Source organism: Antechinus flavipes, chromosome 5, assembly GCF_016432865.1.
Source record: "Antechinus flavipes isolate AdamAnt ecotype Samford, QLD, Australia chromosome 5, AdamAnt_v2, whole genome shotgun sequence".
NCBI lineage: Eukaryota > Metazoa > Chordata > Mammalia > Dasyuromorphia > Dasyuridae > Antechinus > Antechinus flavipes.
The window spans coordinates 99808356-99830821 of record NC_067402.1 but is presented as its reverse complement, the minus strand read 5'-3'; the positions used below and the strand labels follow the sequence as shown (position 1 = coordinate 99830821).

The following is a 22466-nucleotide window of genomic DNA, read 5'->3' as shown; positions in this document are numbered from 1 at the left end:
ATCTACAAATGGGGAGGAAAAGGAGAAAGGGTTGGCCTAGATGGCCTTTGAAATCCTGCCATCTCTTGTCCTAATGTGATGAGAGTTGAAAGGATTATGATGAAACATCCTGTTCTTTAAAATCACTTTTAGATTGAACACTCTCCAATACTGCAAAATAAAGAAAAACTGCTCAACTCCTCCCCTCCAGAACATTGCCAATTCAACTGTTCTGAATGCTGATATGTTTTTATAGAAGCATAAACCTAGCAGAGACAAGCATGGATCAGTAGGAGCCAGAGTACAAGGCTGACCAACAGTTGCCCTACCTTCCTTTTCTAGCTATAATAGAAGGTCCTAGGTTAGTACCCTAATTTTTTAAATATTATTTTCTGGTTCCTTTAGGATGTACTATCTGCAGATCCTGAGTTCTTGCATCATTGCCATCTTTCTGGGAATCTACTTCCAACTACTGACCACTGAAGCGAACATGTAAGCCACCCCTTTTCTAGGCACTATCCCTCTAGTCTACCAGAAAGGGTTCATCTTGAAACCCAGAGACCTCACTTCCGTCTCAAAATATTATACCACCCAGTATTCCCATCCTCTAATAACAATATGCTGTATTTTCTACCAAGAAATCTCTTTTCCCCTTTGATAGGAGATTTACTCCTTCCCTAATCATTTCTCTCAATTCCTGGTGATCAGAACAAGATATTTAGAGAGAGAGAAAATCTAGAGTAGGTTCCTGCCCCTACCATGAATCCTCTTCTTTTTTTGTGCTTTGATTTTCCTCTTTGTAAATCTCTACTGAAGGGAGAAAATATCAAAATGTGGGTCAAAGAGATGACTCTGGGTAGACCATGGTAAGAAAGGTATTCAAGACACTAGTTACTATAATGGGAGACTGTCCTAATTTTTCCAATAACATACTGACATAAGTCCTGAAATTGGGAGGAGACAATCTACTTTTGGCCAACCTATATTTCTTTCATGAGCACTAAGCCAAGTAGTCCAATTTAGATCTCTGATCTGAAGCTAGTGAGTGAAAAGTAGAAATAAGTACAAGATGACCTTGTTTCCTATCTCCTTATTTTCATCCTAGCCTTTCTCTTGGGGAGATAGATAAATGGATGGATGGATGGATGGATGGATAGATAGATAACTTTTTAGTAGGTGAACACACCTTAGGACTAGACTCCATGAAATGGTGCTGAGTAATAGATTCAGATAGAAGTATAGAATCCAGGAGTTTTATTCCGTTATAGAATGATTAGTCGTTATCTAATCTCATACTGGGGTGGGGAACTGGGAAACATAAAAGTTTGGATTCTTGGAAAGAATAGAACCTTTGTATTGAAATATCTCAAAAATGAGACAAGCTCTGGTTTCTAAGAGGAAGACAACTCATGTGAGGGAAAGAGTAGGAAGATAGAGTGTTGGAGATTCGAGGGAACACCTATGAAAGTGCAGGTGGGGATTACTTAAAGGAAGAGGAAAAAATAAAGGAAGGACTTAAGAAGAAATTTACTAGTGTCCAATACTATAAGGTGGGAACTAAGAATACAGGGCTTCTAAGTTGTATTTTTGGCTTTCGCTTCTGAAAAGGAACCAAATAGCTGATGTTGGTGGAGATACTCAGTCTTTAGGAAACCACAATCAATGGACTTATGCTTTAGAAAATCCTAGACAGAGCTGATTCTCTCTTAGATTGCAAAGCAATTACTTTTGCAAATAAACATACTTACATTCAACTTGAGTCATTGTTCAAAAAATATTCAATTTTTTTTTTTGAAATTTGAGTCTATAGACCCCTTTCTCTGAAAACACACACACACACACACACACACACACACACACACCCCTCTTCCAGCACAGTGTTTCTAAGGTATAATACTTTGTGTCAAAAAAAAATGGGCATACAAAGGAATTTCAGAGCTAAGGAGGTCTCTTGGATCATAGGTCATGGCATCTAATCGTATCCTCATTTTCTATTATATAAAATAATGAGGTTTGACTAAACAGTTCCTAAAGCCCCCTCCAGGTCTAAAATCTAGATTATTTCACTCAATTGGTACTTTTCTTACCAGTCTAGTTGCTTTGACTTGCAGCTATAAAGCATAAAAAGAAGCCAATCCCTAACCTGTTCCCTTAGTATATAATCAAAAATATGAACACTTTATTCTGACAGCACCTCATATCTTGCCCTCTGGGTCTCAGTTAACCTTTCCTTTCTGGGAGAGAAGTGGGGCTTAAAAATAGAAAGTCCTTGGAAATGAAATATATTGAGGAAATGAATATCTAGACCACATGATCACATTTCTCCTAGAAGCCTCATTCCTATTCCTCTTTGGTTCACCCCTACTCTCAACCCCCAACCTACTTGTTTCTTGATCTATTTGTAAGAAGGATAGAGGAATTCTTTCTTTCTCTCTTTTTCTTACCAGACAAAAGCTGCTTGATGTTAACGTGATCCCAATGGAGCCTGCAAAACCAGGGGAGAAAGTTGAATTGGCATGTCATGTTCAGTCATATTGGACAGATTGTGCTCCGGTGAGTGAGACAGAGACTTTATTGAGAGGGAAGAGAGTAAAGAAAATACGGAGGTGAAGAAAAAAGAGAGAAGCAAGTATAAATGCTCATTGGGGAAATAGCTCATGAATTTGATTGGGAACCTCATTTAGAAGAAAGAAAAGAAGAGGGAGAATAATGAGGAGAAAAGCAACAGGGAAGTGACAAAAGACGAGGGAGAATTGGGAATTAGATTATCTACTTTAGGACTCATCTGCTCTCTACCTATTCCCATTGCCTATAGTCATTACAAAGACTAGAGGAGGACAGGATACAAAGAAAGTAGATATCTCATTTTCCACAAATTAGTCAATAGAGGTAGATGAGTGGAAAAGTATATAAACTGGGAGGAAGAAAGGATTCAAACTTTCATTGTCCTTCATGGATAAATAATGTGTCCTCTTGGAGGAGTATATCTCTCATTTTATATCATTAAGTCTCTTACCTAGAATTAGTTGGCCCACCAACAGCTAACAAACACACTGCCATCCAGGCAAAGTCTAAAGGGAAGGAAAGCTAAAATTGATCAAGTTTATAACTTCAAACCATCCTTTTTTGTCAAATTTTTCCTTTCAACTACAATGCATTTCATCCATTATGAAAAGTAAGTCATCTCTTACCTGTCCTCACTGATTTGGGACTTTTTTTTGCCATTTTTACAGCTCTTCAGGTTTCCAATAGAAGGATCAGGCTAGAGTTGTTAATGCCTAGAAACCTCAATGCCAATCTCTCCTCTCCCAGAGTTTATTACTGCCACCTACTCACTGCCCTTTACTTGCTATTACCCACCCAGTATTCCATTCCCTCACAAATTTTTTTCCTTGTATTTTCAAATTTAGCATCTGGAACAGTGCCTTTTCTATGTGGGCAGCATAAAAAACTGTCCAAGATAAAGTAAATCAAAACCAAAACTCATGAACCCCAAAAAGAGTGCTTATTTTTACCAGCTGTTCAAGAAGAAACTTTAGTTTAAACAAGAAGCATTTAATCAGTCAATATATAGTAAAGTTACAAGAAAGGATGTATGTTCCCTGAACGAGAAGATTTCTTAACAGAACTCCTTTCCTTTGTGGGAGATCTAAAATCCAGTAGTCGTGAAGTCATTTGTTTCAGTTAGTTAAAATAATGGAGAGTTCAAGACTTGAAGTCAAGAGGATCTTAATTTGAATCCTATGAGCCAGCACAAGTTACTTACCTCTCTCTTGCCTCAATCTTGCCTCAATTTCCTCATCTATAAAATAAGAATTATATCATCTACTTCACAGAGTTATTGTAGGTTAAAATGGATTAAGATATACATGTGTATATACTAAAATATGTTAGCAAAGTGCTTTGAAAAGCTGAAAATGTTATATAAATATTAGTGAGGATGAGGATGTGGATGAGGATGATGTCAACTTTTCTGAGATGAAGTCACAGCTAGAAAGACTTCTTTTAGATGATTTATCAGCAAAGATTTATGTTGGCTGCTTATTTCTTCATGTTTCTTTTCCTTTTTTTCTTTATTTTTTGTCTTCATCTTTTTATTCTCCAGAGAACAAGTTAGTGGGGAATAGCTCTCTCCCAAACATTAACAAATATGAGTTGAAGCTAGAAGCCTCTTTTCTTAATAACATGTATACATAGATGCATACAGTAAAAATGCTACATGTTGACTCCATTGAGCTTTCTATTTTTTCATTCTTTTGAATTTATTTTATTAATTCTTGATGTTTTATAGAGTTATTAGCTTCCATTTACCCAATCCTAATTTTAAGGAGTTTTTTCCTTATTTAGTTTTTGTGCTTCCTTCTCTATTTGGCTAATTATACTTTTTAAGGAATTGTTTTCTTTAGTGGATTTTTGTATCTCCTTTTCCATTTGGCAAATTCTGCTTCTTAAGCAGTTGTTGTTTTTTTCCAGGATGTTGACTCTATTTTTCATAATTCTTGTACCACTCATTTATTTTCCCCATTTTTCTTCTTCCTCTCTTATATGATTTTTAAGATCCTTTTTGAGTTTTTCCATTATTTCTTTCTGGACTTGCTAAGACTTCCCATTTTTCTTTAAAGTTTGCCCATAGGTTTTTTTTGACATTTTTTCCCTCTTCTTAAATAGTGCCTTAATCTTCCTTGTCATCATAATAACATTCTATGGCCAAATTCTTTTTTTAATTTTAATTTTGCTCATTTTTTTTGGCTTTTTCCCCTTTTTTAAAATTTGAACTCTGCTTCCAGAGTGGAAGGAACATTGTCTCAGGCTTTTTGTGTCAGGGTCTGCAGACCCTAACTCTTGACCTGCTGCTGTACTGATGTTGCCTGAGGCCCACATGGGGGCCCTTATATCTGTACTATGGGAGTAGTGTGGAAGTGGTTGATGCTTCTGACAGATGAAGGAATCTGGCAGTTTACCTGGTAGTGAGCTCTGGTCATAGTACTGAGGCCAGTGGGATGTTTCTACATCGAAACACGTGGAGGGCTGACCTTTGGAGGTTTCCTGTTTGCTTTGGACTATGCTGAAGCACTTGAAAGTCTCTCCATTGAGCCTTTTGCTCAGATTAGGGCTGCAATATGATCAAGAGTTTATGATTGAAACACTCAAGTTAAGAGCAGTATTGTGATGATAGTCTAAGAGCCTTGATTCCTGCCTGGGCCAGCACATACTTAAGAAGCTTCTTTCAAACTCTCTATTTGGTCAGAATAAATCTTGGCAGAAAAGTCATATTCAGAGAAATAGTTTTCCCACAACATCTTACAGAAAGTAAAAATTTTCTTATTACTGACTGGATATGTTGATATATGCCAGATGGAATATTCCATCACCACTAGTAGGCTGTTTATTATTTTGTCATTTTTGTCTAAAGATACTGTTTATATGCATAAACTTCAAAAGCTTTCTAGTATCTATAGTCTCTAAATATGTACCTAATATAGTAGTAGCACTTTCTTTTGAATACATTGAGCCCAAGTAAGTATAAAATGTATCCTACTAATTTAAATGTTCTCTTTTGACCCAAATATCCACTTTATTTACAATCTACTTTACATTCTATAGAAGGAAAAGTCCTGGAAATACTACATGCTTCTTAGTACCTGGGGGGAATCAGTTACTATTTCTCATAAAACTCCAGTATATAACTCCCACTCGTACAAAATTTCTGTCCCAAAGATCCATTCTTTTATATCTTGACTTCTATCACTTTTCATGGTTCTTCGACCCAACATTCTTTTCTACTCCAATAATGCAAGATATAAACAAGTCAAAGAGAATTGGTTCAATGCAACCACTTTTATTACTGCTCTTCAGTGTCAGTTATATGACTCACAGAAGTAGCATCTAATACTATATTAGTTTCCTATAGCTAATAGCACACACTGATTTGTAGTCAATTAGTGGCCCTACTCATCTCTTTCAAGTAGTATCCAACTTAGTGATGGTAAAAATGTCAGTAGATTATTGTTAACCTATACTTGAAACTGAACTCCATACACATAATTTCACAACTTTTCAGTAACAGCCCTTTTTAACACCAAGAGTTCCAACTTGTATATGGGATAGTAAGTCTCACTGTCAGTAAGAACTATACTGAAAAAATACAATAATTAACTAGTGACTCATATTCTATAAGACCAGTGCCAAGCCTATGATATTTGCCAAGCAGAAAGTGTTGGCTTGGTCTGCATAAATCAACACTGATACCCATATGAGACAAATGACTATGTTTCTAATATATTGTCATAATTCTCGATATATATGATCTCCAAAAAGTATTTATCAATCAATCAATCAACAAGCATTTATTAAGAGTCTATTTGTGCTAAACACTGCTAAGTGCTGAGGATACACAGAAAGGCAAAAGACAATTCCTGCTCTCAAAGAGACTGTTCTACTGGGGAAAAAAATACCATAAAAACAGCTATGTACAAATAAGATATATAGAGGTTAAATTGAATGTAATCAATAATGGGGAATAAGGGAGACCAGAAAAGACTACTTATAGAATTTGAGATTTCAGTTGGTCTTGAAAGAAGTCAGGAAACCCAGGAGGGGAAGATGAAAAGGACAGAGTATTTCAGGTATGGGAGAGTCAAAACAGACTAACTTTAGTGTCTTGTTTCTATTTTTTCTCAATCACATCCTCATGAATGAGATTACTACTAACGATGTTAATTCCACACATATTTTTAATAGTAGTCACCAAATGTTATTCTGTCTTCTTTAAATCTATACATACTCTTTGTTCAGATACTATATGACTCACTGAATAAACTGTTAGGCTAGCTGGAGGATACTAATCTGAAGTTGTCTACATAAAGGCTTGAAAAACTGGCATATATCAATGGGTATTTTCAGACTAGCACATTCTAGACATCTTAATAGTTAAATTAGTCTTTTCTGTGTTTTTATAATGTATTTCTAAAAACAATGAGATCATCAAGATAACTATACTTCCATGTAGCTTTCTCCTTAAGTCATTGAAAAGTGGTAAGAAGCCCCTTGGGTTGGTTATAGACTTGAGTCCATAGTCTTATAATATTTCTGGAAAGATGGAAGCTGTCTTCTTTTGTCTTTGCCTAACACAATACACAATAATATTTATTGTGCAGTTCTAATACTGAAAGCACTGGTTATCTAGAAGGGCATCTTAAAGTTATGACCTTGTGTATTATTCTAATTTAAACCTCTCTTTTAAGCTCTAGTTTATCTCTTCTTAGTCTTGATTTTGAGTTAAGGAGATGTCTCCCTCAAACATGCGAAGATTTCCCCCAGTGGAATGGACAAATGAAAACAATTTGTTCCAGTGGCCATGAAGGAGGATGAAACAGGTACTGTGGAACACTTAGAGCTTGGTCAAACATTGAAGAGCTAAGGTCATCTATGTCATCCTGGGCCATTATCAGTCATCTTGACTTTTGTCTTCCCACTGGACTTTGAGGATTCTGGAAGAGAACTTAAGGCTGATTACTGTGCAACTCCACCTTATGCAAATCCAATTCACATGCAAACCAAGACATGACTGAGTGATGTTATTGATTCTCTTTGAAAAATGAAGAACAATAACCTCTAATATAGTCATTACATATGAGATGCTAGACAATTTGATAATGTCACTGACAAATACTTCTTTCAGAGAATTTCTGAGCTCTTTTACATCAGACAAGGCAAGCTTCTCTTCAAATGGCCAGGAATCATTAAGGCAGAGTATGTGCACTAAGCACATTCATTTTCTATTCATTTAGTGAGGAAAAAAAACTTCATTATTTTTACTGCATTTTTTCCTCGATTGATTCTTCCATGTTATAGACTTCATGACTGTGAAGTTACAAAGAGTGAGAATTCTCTGGCTCCATTCTCAGAGTGAAGGATTCAGTGTTTCTTTGATGCCTTCTGTTACCACTAGCTTCTATCCTCCTGGAAGTTTCTTCACATTATGCATAGATTGCCAAAGGATTCAGCTAGAGAGTCTTAGTTCAGTGTCTGATATTCTGCCTATACATTGTACAGGCTTGAATTGGTACCAAAAAATAGTGACATCACAAAGCTGTTCCCCAGGTTTAGACATACCAGTAGGTGTTCACTTTCTCACATACACCCACTACTTTCTTAGATAACATAAAACTCGCATTACTGATGTATTGTCATTCTTACCAGCACCCAGGGTGGATGATATCAGTATATCTGATGCATATATCCCTTGTAGAGATTTCCCACCATCCACCATCCCACCATCATTTCCCATCAAAGTATCTTGTACCTAAATAGACATGAACATTAGTGTAATAATTATAGGTAGATAAAGTACCTGGGCTTTTAGTCAGAAAGACTTGTATTCAGATCTTTACTCAGATATTTAGTTAAGTAACCTTAAACAAATCACTTAATTTCTATGCACCTCAGTCTCCTCGTTCATTGAAAGAAGACATAACAGAATCTATTATTCCTTCAAACTTTAAATCTGTGATCCTATAAATGTACTGTTGGCTTAAACAGTTTACTTTACAAAACAGTGCCTTATTTTGGTACATTCTATCCTATGGAAAGTATGCCATATTGCTGAAATTGTCTGATAGCTACATAGCTAGTGCTCTCAATATCCTTGTCCCACTATGTATGGAGTATAACTGATATAAAAAGTTCCTTATAATGAATCCAAATCCATCATTTCCCACCAATATTTCAGTGCCTGGACAAAAATGGTGTGAATATTCCCTAAAATCATACACAGCAATCATACACAGCAATACAACTCTGAATTTTTAACCACATAATCACATACAAATATGTAAAATAACTAGTCTAGCTTATAAAATCCATAATGATTATTTCGCTTTTTATCATAGCCTAGAAAAGCATGAAAATATGTGTGTATGTATATACAAATATATGTTCGCATATTCATACATATATACCTACAAGTATAAATGTGTATAAGGATAAATATATGTGTATGTATAAACACCCACATATATACATTTGTATATAAAATAACAAATCAAGGGCATTCAAACATAGAGACAGACAATTCTCTCAAAGTGTAGCTCTTCCTCCTCCCAGATGACCACTCAAAATCAATGCTGAAATACTAAAGTGATTCACCAAGTCCTATACCTGAATCACAATAGGTACCTTCATGTTGACAACCAATATCTCCTCTGGGAAATTCAAATTCACTCGATGTTACTGCAGTGTGGATGATCTTTCTCATTTGTCCTACAGAAGCATGGAATACCATGCATTTAACCTCTCTGCCAAGGTGGTTTGTGGGGTTCTGTCTACTGTATATGCTTTAGCTTATTGGAACCACAGGTGAAAGGTGAGTGAAGGTGGACACCAAAAATGGATGAGCAGCCCTAAAAAGAGTTTGGCAAGCCCTCACTCTAGAGGTGCTAGTCCTCCCTGAATACCTTATATACCTTAATAAACTAAACATGAGAAGATTGAAATGGGTAGATGAGAACAATTTGTTCTTATGGCCATGAAAACAGATAAAGAAGGCACTTTAAAAGTAGAGCACTTAGGGCTTAGTCATCCATTGCATTCTGGGTCATCACCAGTCATCCTGACTTTTATCTTGCCACTGGACTTTGATGGCTCTGGAAGAGAGCATGAGGCTGACAATTGTGCAACTCTGCCCCACTTAAATCCAATTCAAGCACAAGTCAAGAAATCACCCCATGATGTCATTGTTCCTCTTTGAAAATGAACAAAGAACAACATTCTACACATAGCCTGAGGAGGTATATTTTGCAAATATGTTTCATAAAATAACTGGAATACAATTGTCAACTTAGCTCCATTATTTAGTTGCACAGGTTCTAGCAATTTTGTGAGTTAACACCCACTGGAAACTATAGCTAGTGATCCCCAACTAGCATATTGACATTTACAAGACAGCCAGTGGACTCTATTTCAAATAAATGCACTAAATAAAGGAGAACAGTAAGTAAAATAATAGGAAAAGTTCCCCCACACACTATGGACAATCCTGTAAGTTACCATACTGCTAATGGGAGAGGGCCCAATTTTAAAAATACATGGAACAAGAACACATGCATGGAAGACACATATTTTGGAGCAAGCTCACTGGAATTCATATCTACAACTTTGTATGGCTTCTTATGTCCTGTGATAATGATAATACTCCCTGTTGAGCTCCAGTTAGTTAAACTCACAGTCACTGAGCTTCTCTCTGATACTATCTTCTAGGTTTCAGCTCTTCAGAGCCATCTCCTAGGCTCTCTTTTGCTAAAAGGCAATGATTAGAAAGCCTCTTCAGGACAATTGACTAAACTCAATTTTATAGTTAAGGATATGAGCCACTTCACCTAGCTAAGAAGAGATGACAAAAATCAACTAGGTTATTTAAGTTATGATCATACCTATTCTTCTAATTTCCTGTGCCTAGCATTGATTTGAAATCTGTGCTGACAGACAACTATTTGATTTAGAGTTAGAAAATTCTTTCTAATGTATGTACATTTAATCCATGAAGGAGATCCTTTGACCTCAAAACTTATTTCAAGGATGTCGAGGGGAAAAAAATCAAACAGAATTTCATTGGTCTACATATGTATTTGAAGAGTAAACAATATAAATATAGAAGAAAAAATTTTGCACTCTATTCTCTTGGCCCATATTCCTGACTTGATTACAATAACAAAACTCTGACTTTTGTGCTATACTCTAGTCAGTGCAAAACTTTACTGTCTCCTATGAAAATAGTAACTAACCAAAAAACAAAATTTGTAAAAATAAGAAAAGGCTAAATGGATACTTAAAAAAAAAACTTCATTTACAATAACCTGTTTCTGTTGTATATTTCTGTTATAATATCACCAACAACACCAAACATTTACTAAGTGCCTACTAATGCATGAAGTAATAGGTGGAGAACTAACTTTGAAGCTCAGAAAGACTTGGGTCCCAGTCCTACCTCTAATCCCTACTGACTGGGTGACCATAGTTGCATTTTCAATGCAAAAGCAACTCTAAAACCATAAGTTGCAAAGAAGATGCTAATATATCTTGGACAGAGAAAGTTTCTTCCTTTCAAATTTCCATATACCAATGATATAGGACTAATGTTCCCTACAACAATCCTGGGAGATAGATGCTATTATGATCCCTTTTTACAGATACAAAAATTGAGGCATATAAGACTTGCCAAAGATCACACAGCTAGTAAATGTTTGGGGTAAATTGGAACTCAGGTATTTCTGATTCTAGGTCCAGGAATTATACTAGATGTTGAGGATACAAGGAGAAAAATCCAACAGTCCTCCATCTCAAAGATTTTATTTTATTTTGAAAGATATATGTGTAGAAAATAAATGTACAAGGAAAATAAAAACTTTACTAAGAGATGAGAGGATCAGAGAAGGCTTCATAAGAGTTTTAACTTGAATTAAATTTCAAAGGAAGACTTTCTGAGAATTGGAGTTGAGGAGAAAGGTGCTTTTATAAGTATGGGAATGGCTTGTGAGATATATATATTTTAGGAGAAAAAGTCAAGATTAAAGATAAAAGATATGGGTTCAAATTCTTAATCTGCTGTTTACTATTTCAGAAAACTTTCTCCTCTTTAAACTTAATTTTTCTTATCTAAGTGAATCAGATTGTGTTTCAGATCCCTTCTAATCCTAAATTCTATTAATTGTTCAAATAAGTAAAAAGGGAAAATCACTTTCATGCTCAGGTAAACCAGAATGAGAAGTTTGTTTGTTTGTTTTTTAAGAGCTATTCAAATCATGCCAAATTTATATATCCACCTATTAGCATAGTACTTAGTATGTAGTAAAGACTCAATAATTTTTTTTCTTCATTCATTCATTCCCTTACTCATAGACATATATAAACAAAAATATGTTTGTGTGTGTGTATGCTAGTCTAATTATTCTAGTATATGGGCCACTTCATTGATTTACGTGTTCCCAATCTCTAATCTTACATTATTTCCTCTACTATTTACCAGGCTGTGATTTTTTTCATTGTTTCTCTATCTCTTCTTTTCTTCTTCTCTACCTCTCACATTTCCCCCCAAAAGTAAATGAGGTCCCTAGTGCATTATTACCAACTTCTTCTTCCTAGGTCAAAATCTACACCCTGAGCAACTCATCCATTGATTTCCCCTTCAGAAATTTGACTTATTCTTTTTGTGCATGTCCTGGGGAAACTAAAACCTTCTACTGGATCATCCAAAGCAGCAGTAAGTGAGGGGCACCATGGCTAGGTCAGGGAGGGATATAGAGAAGACATTTACGGCAAGAGGGCTGAAGGGAAATGGGAAGATCAAAGGCAAGAAATGACCAAAAGGAAAGAGAAATTAGGCAAGATGGGAGGTGGGCTGAGATGAAATAAGGGAAAAACATTGTGCTGGGGCTGAGTCTGAAGAGAAGTGTTGCAGACTGAGTCAGAGAAGTCTATTCACAAGGCTGAAAGGTATTGAAGGACATTGAACTATTCTCTTTCCCAGGGACTGTGAATGTAGGATGTAAAGCTGCTTTCCATCTGGATGATGTTTGTCCTGAGGACCAGAATTCAATTCCTCCCCAGAACAAAAGAAGATATGGAGTTAATATGAAGACCTTGAAAATAATCAACTGAGCTTCAACTTAGTCTCTCCCCTTCCCTCCCTCCCCCATTTAGTCAACCTATTAGGTCCAAAAGCTAATTCTGAACATCTAAAACTAGTTTCAAATGTAAAATAAATATGTTACATTTTTCTGCCTGCCTAGGTCCCATTTTTAATTTTTTTTCTCAAACACCACATCTTTCAAGGCCCCACGGTACTATGACTTTCTAGACTATTCTTCTTTCAAAGCACTTTCACACGAGATCTTTTGAGGAAATTATAGTAAAGATCATTCCTACATTTGGCAAATGAAGAAATGAAGGCAAAAAAGAAGATTAAATTAGTTAACCAGAATCACTTAGCAAGTTAGTAGAACCAAGATGAGAACCTTATGTTTTAACTCTTCACTATAATTCCCCTAAAATGAATCTCTATCCATAAAATCAGACAGCACAGGTTCCTCCAAAGAACTAATGATGAAATGTATGTCCTTCCTCTCTTTAGAGATGTGGGGAACTATGGGTATGAAAAAGGGAATACATTGTTGGAGATACTCAATATGTCAGATTGTTTTACTTGACTTTCCTTTTTGTTACAGAGTTCTATTGACAAGGAAGGAAGGTTGTTATAAAGCAATAATAATGGGGTTTAATTCCCCCAAAGTAGAATAACAACAACAATAACAATATAGCTGACATTTATATAGCACTTTAAGGTTAATAAAACATTTTACAAATATTTCATTTGCCCATCACAGCAATGCTGGGAGATAAGTATTCTTATTATCCTGACTTTACAGATGAGAAAACTGAGGCAGACAGAAGCTAGGTGATTTTCCCAGAGTCACATCTCAGCAGAAGGAATCTTCTCAGAATTGTTCCCAGAAAGACTGCTCTGGCAAGATCTGCTCTCCGGATGACACAGTGGATAGAGCACTCCACCTGGAGTCAAGAACAGTTGAATTCAAATATGACCTCAGACATTTACTAGCTGTTCGACACTGAGAAAATCATTTTATTTCTGTCTCAAGTTCTTCATCCATAAAATTGCAGTAATCATAAATGAAATATTTGTAAAGCTGTCTGCAGGTATTAAAATGCTATATACATGTTTGCTGTTGTTGTTTTTTATTTATTATTACTTTCTCCTTTTTCTTTTGTACTATCCTCAGCTGACTTCTTTGTCCAAATACCCAAGATGCTGGGGGTTGTGGGGGAAGCCTAAACTTTCTCCTACTAATTCAACCAAAAGTTACAACTTTTTTCCTAGACTTTTATCTTGAGGATCAAGATTGCAGAATTTTTTTTCTTTTATAGGATTTTCTTTTAAAGAGGTTTCTCTCTTTTGGCTTGGGCTTAATTGTCACTGCATAGCTACAAGAAGCCTTACCAAATAGAAAGGTTTTAGCAACAAAAACTCCTTTCACTGACACTCAGGCCAAATTCTTCCTCACCCTTTTTCCTCTTCCACAGGAAAGCCAAAGAACAATAACCTCCTTCACAGATAGATTAATTAATATGCTTTAAGAATAATCTTAATTCTCAATATTAAATTTCAACATTTCTCCCAGAAAATACCCCAACTTGACTATAATTTGGATGTGGGATGGAATTATTTAAATAAAATTCAAATTTTAATATTGATTAAATACCTACTAATGCAAGCTACTGGACTAGATTCTGGGGAGATACAAAAGCAAAAACAAAATAGTCTTGCTCCCTAAGAAGGTTACATTCTCCTGATGCTCACTCTCCAAACTAAAAAGATTGGTATCAATGTCTATAAAAGGAGTCTAGCATTTAGGAAGAGATATGAATATTCTGAGAGCCATATGTTGCTTTTTTCTATCCCAAAGTGCCCTCCATTGGAGCACATGACTTCTGAGGTCAAGTGACTGACAGCATTTGATCCTTATTAGTCACTAGGATCTTAGTCAATGGTAACCTAGTGGTTAAAAGAAAAATGTATCTGGTTGTACCCTGACTTCTTTATTTTCCCTCCTTTCATTCTCACTGCTGCTTTCTACCTTGACTTCCAATCTGGACAGATTATTCCTTAGGTTCTCATTTTTTTCAGAGAATCTTTTTCTACTAAGTATAGGAAACTTTCCTTTTGATATCAAAAACCATTGATACCGACGAACTATCAACTGGTGCACTCAAACAGAAAAGACTTCTAGGAATATAATAGTTGTCACAAAATATTTGAAATGTTATTATATATGAAAGAGGTGAATAATATATGTTTTATGTGGCTCCAGATGCAACACCTAGGTAAAATCTGGAGGTATATAAATTTTGATTCAATATAAGAAAGAGTTACGTAATACCAAGAATGGGTCAAAAATGGAATGTTATCTCTTTAGATAGTGGTGTTGGAATTGTGCTGGTATAGCTGGATAAGTATTCTCAGGAATTATATGTTTTTTCCCACTCAACTGGTAGAGTGGATGAAATATTGGACTAAGATTTAATAATAGGAAGGCTAGATTTTCTCTGTTACATTTTTGTTTGCCACTAGAGGGTAGTAAAGACACATATATCACTAGTTCTTTTTTTTCTCCACTCTTAAAAGAGATTGGGACAGCTAGCGGCACAGTGGATAGAGCTCTGGGCCTGGAATCAGGAAAACATATTCCTGAGTTCAAATCTTGTCACAGACACATAACTGTATGACCCTGAGCAAGTTACTTTACAATATTTGCCTCAGTTTTTTTTATTTGTAAAATGAGCTGGAGAAGGAAATAGCAAAAGAGACTAATACCTTTGTCAAGAAAAATGCAAATGGCTTCACAGAGAGTTGGATACAACTAAATAATAACACATTGATTATATTTGCTCACTTCTCAGGTCTCTCCAGACTTCAAACTATCCTCCCTCCCCTCAGCTGCCAAAGTGATTTTCCTGACTCATTTAAGACTATGATTCAATTATGACTCCCTCTATAAACTTAAATGGCTCTTCTTTATCTCTCCAGTGGTAAGCACAGAACTTGGCACATAGTAGGTGTTTTAGATATCTCCAGTTACCCTCAGAATTATATACAAAATACTGTTTATCATTTAAGTCCCTTTATTATGTGGATCCCTTCTAACTTTTTTAGTCTTCTTACAGCTTAATACTCATCATGTACTTCTGTTTTGATGCACTGACTAGTGTCAGCCTCCTTCCTGCTACTCAAACAGAAAAAGATAATTTCTCTATTTTAGAAATTAAAATTTCCTGTCTCATTCCCACATTTCCCATGCTCAAATGGTATGCAGGGGACAATATAGAGACAGTATCTTTACCTTTTTATCTGTTAACTATCCCTCCCCTATCTAATTTCTGAACCAACTTGAAAATTATTTTTCTTCTTTTTTTCTAGGCTATATAATTTGACTTCATACAGAAACCAGAAGATACATCTCAGGGATACACCAAAGAAAAGACTCACTTTGTTATTGAATTGTTTCAATTGTGTCCAACTCACTATGACCCCAATTGGGATTTTCTTAACAAAGATACTGGAGTGGTTTGCCATTTTCTTTTCTAGTTTATTTTACAGATGAGAAAGCTGAGACGAAACAGAGTTATGACTTGTCTAAGGTCACACAACTAGTGAATATCTGAGGATTTGAATTCAGGTTATCCTGACTCTGGGGACAAAGCTGTATCCAATGTATCAACTAACTGCTCCAAAAGAAAAGTCTTCCAATGGGTGGTTGGCTCTGGGTTGCTTTCATTATAACTATGATATACACAGCCATACAGGAACTACTTCTGAATTAAGTATGTGATCAGTGTGAGAGAAGAAATCAAATTAGATGTTTGATATCTCCATTTTGTAGTTGTTGTTGCTTTGTTGGTGTTCTTAGACAGCTAAGCAGGGCAGTGAATGGAATACCAGGTCTGGAGTCAGGAAGACTCCTCTTCCTAAGTTTGAATCTGGCCTCAGACAATTGCAATCTATGTGACTCTGGGCAAATCATTTCACCTTCTTTACCTCAGTTTCCTCACCTGTAAAATTAGCTAGAGAAGGAAATGACAAGCCATTCTAGTATTGTTACCAAGAAAATTTCAAATAGTGTCACAGAATCAGTCATAATTGAAAACAACTGAACAACAATTTATGACCTTTGTTTTTTATATCATACATTTGTCCCTAGTACATAGATGCACACACACACACACACACACACACACACACATACACACACATACATGCATACACACACACACATGCACAGGTCTCCCTTGTTTCAAAGAAACATACACATAAATAAAACTAATAACTTATTTGGCAGAATATGCAAAATCAACACCTATCATTTCTCAAATGAGAGAAGTATGGTTCAAAAATTGTCCTTTATTTTATTATAATCATTGCATATATTGTTTTCTTGGTTTTTCTACATTCTATATCAATTCATACAAGTTGTCATCCATTTATCGAGAATTTCCCCAAACCTAGTATAGTATTTGAGACTAGGAAAGAAGGAATAGTTTATAGAATTATATTCTAAAAATAGTGGTTACAATGATTATTACTACTAGAACTCTTGAGTGTCCATCTCATGCATTTTCTATTTACCCAATCAGACACACACAAAGTAGCACTTATTTACACATAAAAGTAACTCAATACTGACTCTACAAAATCTTAAATGTGATAATTTTCTAAATAAAGAGCAGAAAAATAATCATCTCAGATAGTAATATATTAAAGTCAATGCATAAATAACAAAATATTTAACAATGCCCAAATAAACCTGGATCACAATCTTCCACCAATGCTTTCAATATCAACTAGAAAGAGTACACATTAGAAGAACCTGGCGGGGAAGTGAATGAAGAAGGGACTTAGGGTAAATCACAGCTGTTACTATAGACTTCAATGCTATTAGGCCAATTAGAAACATCTACATCATAAAAAAACTTACATAGATTGTTTACCACTCAATGGGAACTGGTAGCATAGTGGATAGAGCATGGATTTAGAATCTGAAAGGTCTGACATTAGATTTAGACTCAGACACTAGCTGTATGACTCTTGGCAAGCAACTTAACTTTTCTCAGCCTTGGTTTCCTCAACTGTAAAATGGGAATAATATCATCTACCTAAAGTTTACTGTGAAGATCAAATAAGATAATATTTGTAAAAAAGTCTTTAGCAGAGTTCAAATCACATAATAGGCATTACATACCTATTCATTTCCCTTGCTCTCCTCATTCAGGAACATTTACTTGGCACACTGCCCACTACTTGGCTATTAACTTTTCTCTACCTGAACACAGCATTAATAAGCCCTTTCAATTTTTCATCAGACTTAAAGGATATTTAGAAAGTGTTAGTTCTTAAATGCAAATAGCTATCCTCTTTAAGCTATATAACTATAATACTTATCAGATTGGAATATCTCTGAGATATAGAGCCTAGCCTAGTCAGTTCCTGCATTGTCCAATCACAACAGAATTCACAGAAACATAGTTAATGTTTAATCTTTAAACCATGTCATAAGAACACTGACGTAGCACAAAGCCTCCTCTGCTTTTCCTTCTCAAGCCTGAGATGACAGAAGAGAGCAAGTTCTTTTAAGATGCTCTGCCTCATTTTCAGATGATGAAATTGAAACTATTATCACTCATATGAAAGAGTGTTCCAAATCACTATTGATCAGAGAAATGCAAATTAAGACAACTCTGAGATACCACTACACACCTGTCAGATAGGCTAAGATGACAGGAAAAAATAATGATGAATGTTGGAGGGGATGTGGGAAAACTGGGACACTGATGCATTGTTGGTGGAATTGTGAAAGAAGGGGAGGAGATGGCTCAGTGGATAGAGCACCAGCCTTGAAGTCAAAAGGACCTGAGTTCAAATCCAGCCTCAGACACTTAACAAACAGAAAAAGTTGTCGAAAACAGCAAAAGCAAAAAGAAGAAGAGAAACAAATCAGCTAACAGAGAGAGATGTGAGCTGAGCCAACCGTGGCAATGGCAATCCCAAAAGTCTCTCCTCCCCTTCCTTTTCCACTCCCCTGCCTCCACCCACCAAAATCGTCATTTCCTATACAACACATCAGGACTTGCACAAAGAGTGGGTGGGGGCCATTCTTTCTCCAAGCTTATATATTAATAGAGTATGGTCCAATTACTATTTAGCCTCATGTGCTTGGGACCTCAGTGCATCAACTCAAGCCTCAGCCCATTACATGTTACTACTGGGCTTATACCCCAAAGAGATACTAAAGAAAGGAAAGGGACCTGTATGTGCCAAAATGTTTGTGGCAACCCTGTTTGTAGTGGCTAGAAACTGGAAATTGAATGGATGCCCATCAATTGGAGAATGGCTGGGTAAATTGTGGTATATGAATGTTATGGAATATTATTGTTCTGTAAGAAATGACCAGCAGGATGAATACAGAGAGGCTTGGAGAGACTTACATGAACTGATGCTCAGTGAAATGAGCAGAACCAAGAGATCATTATACATTTCGACAATGATATTGTATGAGGATGTATTCTGATGGAAATGGATTTCTTTGACAAAGAGAACTGAGTTTCAGTTGATAAATGATGGACAAAAGCAGCTACACCCAAAGAAAGAACACTGGGAAACTAATGTGAACTATTTGCATTTTTGTTTTTCTTCCCGGGTTATTTTTACCTTCTGAATCCAATTCTCCCTGTGCAATAAGAGAACTGTTCAGTTCTGCAAACATATATTGTATCTAGGATATACTGTAACATATCTAACATATATAGGACTGCTTGCCATCTAGGGGAGGGGGTGGAGGGAGGGAGGGGAAAAATCGAAACAGAAGCGAGTGCAAGGGATAATGTTGTAAAAAATTACCTTGGCATGGATTCTATCAATATAAAGTTATTATTAAATAAAATTAAAAAAAAAAAAAAAGATGCTCTGCCTCTGTCCAAATCTAGGTGGTGCTGAAGGACAATAGTTGTTACTGCAATTCTTGATCTATAAAGCAAATTATCTCTCCACCAATCAGGAAACACTTAGCTAAAGCTTTATGTCAAATAACTACAGGTATTCAGTGTGTGTGTGTGTGTGTGTGTGTGTGTGTGTGTGTGTGTGTGTGTTTTTGCGTGTGTGTGTGGGAGCATGTGCACATACTTCACTTTATTGTCTTCACAATATTGCAATTATTTTTTACAAGTTGAAGATTTGTGAGAACCCTGTATCATATCATTTTTCCAACAGCATCTGCTCTTGTAGTATCTCTGTGTCACATTTTGATAAGCTCACAATATTTTAAACTTTATTATTATTATTATTATTACATTGTTATATGTTATGGTGGTCTATTATCAATGATCTTTGATATTGCTATCATAATTATTTTGGAAGACTACAAACCACACCCACATAAGATGGTGAATGTAATTAATAAATGTTGTATGTGTTCTGAATGTTCTACCAATTGGCTATTTCCCCATCTCTCTCCCTCTCCTCAAACCTCCCTATTTCCTGGGACACAACAATATTGAAATTATGCTAATTAAACACCCTACAATTACCTCTAAGTAGTCAAGTGAAAGGAAGAGACAATCAATTTGGAAAACTTCATCACTGTATTATTTTTTGAAATTGCCCAAACCACCCCAACCTTCAGTAAGCACCACCCTGATCAGTCAGCAGCTATCAACATTAAAGCCAGATCTTTCCCCAGCAAAAAGATTACAGATCCCTAAAGACTCAGATGTTAGCAATTTTTAGCAATATAATATTTTTAATTAAAGCATATGCATTGCTTTTTTAGACATAATGATATTTCATATTTCATAGACTAAACTATGCGCTGGGAAACCAAACAATTGTGTGATTCACTTGAATTCAATATTTGCTTTATTCCAGTGGTCTAGAATCAAACCTGCAATGTCTCCAAGGTATGCCTACAATTGCCATGGCTGAAAAAGAGAAACTTTTCAGTCCTCCCACTCTTTCAATGCTGATACTGAGGTTCCTATTCTCAGTTCCTACATCTTTCATGGCTTAAATGAAAACCTCTTGACTTTCAGCATCATCTCATCTTTAAATGGAAGTCAAAAGCAAGTCCTGAATCATAATCTCCAAATGTTTATATAATCTAATTTTTTAGTTTTATCTTCTTTAGCCATAAATTATCTAATGCAAATTAATTGAGATAACTTAATGCTTTGTAGCTCTGAAGACTTCAACGACATTATATTCCTTTATACTCCTATTTCTTTATTTTTAATAAATAAGAGTTTGCTCTGCTCTTTAAAATATGAACTTGTACTGACACAAGCAAGATGTCATTCTACATTGTTTAAAAGGAGTTTTGAGTTTTTATGTTAATATTTAAAATATCCTAATTACCATAGTCTAGCCATTACTAACGACATAGACCAAAAAAATAACTAATACAATATGAACAATTCACATAATAAGGTCCAGAAAATAACTATATATGCACATGGTTTTCTCAGGGGCCAAAGAAGTTAATAAAAAATCAGCTAGGACTTACTAGAGAGAGGTTAGAAATAAAAAGGTAATATAAAGTCAAGAAAAGACAGGCCTAAGCTAGAAGCAGATTAAATTTGGGTGGCAGAATCAAAGTGAAAAGAACTATAGATGATTTTTCTCATAATACTAAGATTCATTGCTTTGATTTCCTTGTCTACTCCTCACTTCTAAATATTTTGTGATCTGACTTCCAAAGATACTACTTAAGAGAATTCCTCTCTTCAAGTTCAACAACAATCTCTTAATTACTTGCCCTTGTGTTCTTTTTTGAATCATCAATCTTATTGATCTCTTTGCAAGTTTTGAGACTGCTGACTACCCCTTCTTCCTACATTCTCCCTTTTCCTTTGGTTTTCATGATTCTATGATGGTTTATTTCCTACTTGTCTGACCACTCACTCTTTGTTTTTTTGGCTAGAATATAATCCATCTCCCCCTTCCCCCTTTCCTTAAGGTTCTGTCCCAGCATTCCATCTCCTTTCTCTCTTCATCTTCTCTAAGGAACCTCATCAATTCCCATAAGTTTAATTACTATCTTTCTGCAAATCAATATTTCTAGCCCTAATCACTCGAGCTCCAATCCACATGACCAATTCCCTGCTGTATATTTCCAGCTAACTTTTGTATACGTAACTCAAATTCAAAAGTAGAACTTACTGCATTTCTTATTATCTTCCCCCAAATGTCCCCATTTTTGTTAAGGTTACTAACATCTTTTCATTTACCCAATTTTTCCACCTTTAAATCAAAATATTGAATTTAAGAATCAGAACTTGGTCAAATACTGGCTATGTTACTCACTAGCTATAGTGAGCTATTGCTTAACTCAAAGTTAAGCTCTTTGAGTGTCAATTTTTGTGTGTGTGTGTGTGAAATGGGAATAATGATATTACTTACTTCACGGGATTTTTGTGGAAGAAGTATTTTAAACTCATGCAATTTGTCACATTGAGCCATTATTTTATGAAATGCAATTTAGGTGTCTTATGAAATGGATGTAGAAGGAACAATAAAAGTTATCTAATCTGACTTTTATTTTACATATGTGGAACGTGAGGACTAAAAGTTAAGTGATTTGCTCAGTCAGATAGATAATAAATAGCCAAACAATTACCCAAGTCTCTGTTTCCAAGGTTTGTCTTCTTATTCTGTTACACTCTTCAAAAATTCTACGGGGAGGTAGACTGGTTTGGAGGCAGAGTAAGAAATAAGTCAAAGGAAACTCACAGCAGAGAAAGATTCAACAAGTGGGCACTGAAGAAAGTGTCATTAAGATAGGAAGTGATGCTTCCTATCTTCAGAGTTCATCCCTCTAAGGCACCTCTAACCTTGATATCTCTAATCTTGACTAATATAAGGGGGTAATGGT

The 22466-nt window shown here is 35.5% G+C and overlaps 1 protein-coding gene across 1 annotated transcript; it reads left to right on the top strand.

Annotated features, from left to right (window-relative positions):
• Positions 1-286: 286 nt before the first annotated feature.
• Positions 287-13083, top strand: PIP (prolactin induced protein). The gene is made up of 4 exons (XM_052001217.1): positions 287-471; positions 2427-2532; positions 12118-12235; positions 12503-13083. The coding sequence occupies exons 1-4, from the start codon at positions 386-388 to the stop codon at positions 12631-12633; spliced, it is 441 nt and encodes a 146-aa protein (XP_051857177.1). The 5' UTR covers positions 287-385; the 3' UTR covers positions 12634-13083.
• The last annotated feature ends 9383 nt before the right edge of the window (positions 13084-22466 follow it).

What these genes read in the sequence shown, in the direction of transcription:
- PIP (XM_052001217.1), top strand. Translation starts at nt 386, where the DNA reads ATGTACTATCTGCAGATCCTGAGTTCTTGCATCATTGCCATCTTTCTG. An exon ending in CTGACCACTGAAGCGAACAT is followed by an intron (nt 472 to 2,426) that starts GTAAGCCACCCC and finishes TTTTCTTACCAG; the next exon opens with ACAAAAGCTGCTTGATGTTA. An exon ending in CTGGATCATCCAAAGCAGCA is followed by an intron (nt 12,236 to 12,502) that starts GTAAGTGAGGGG and finishes TCTCTTTCCCAG; the next exon opens with GGACTGTGAATGTAGGATGT.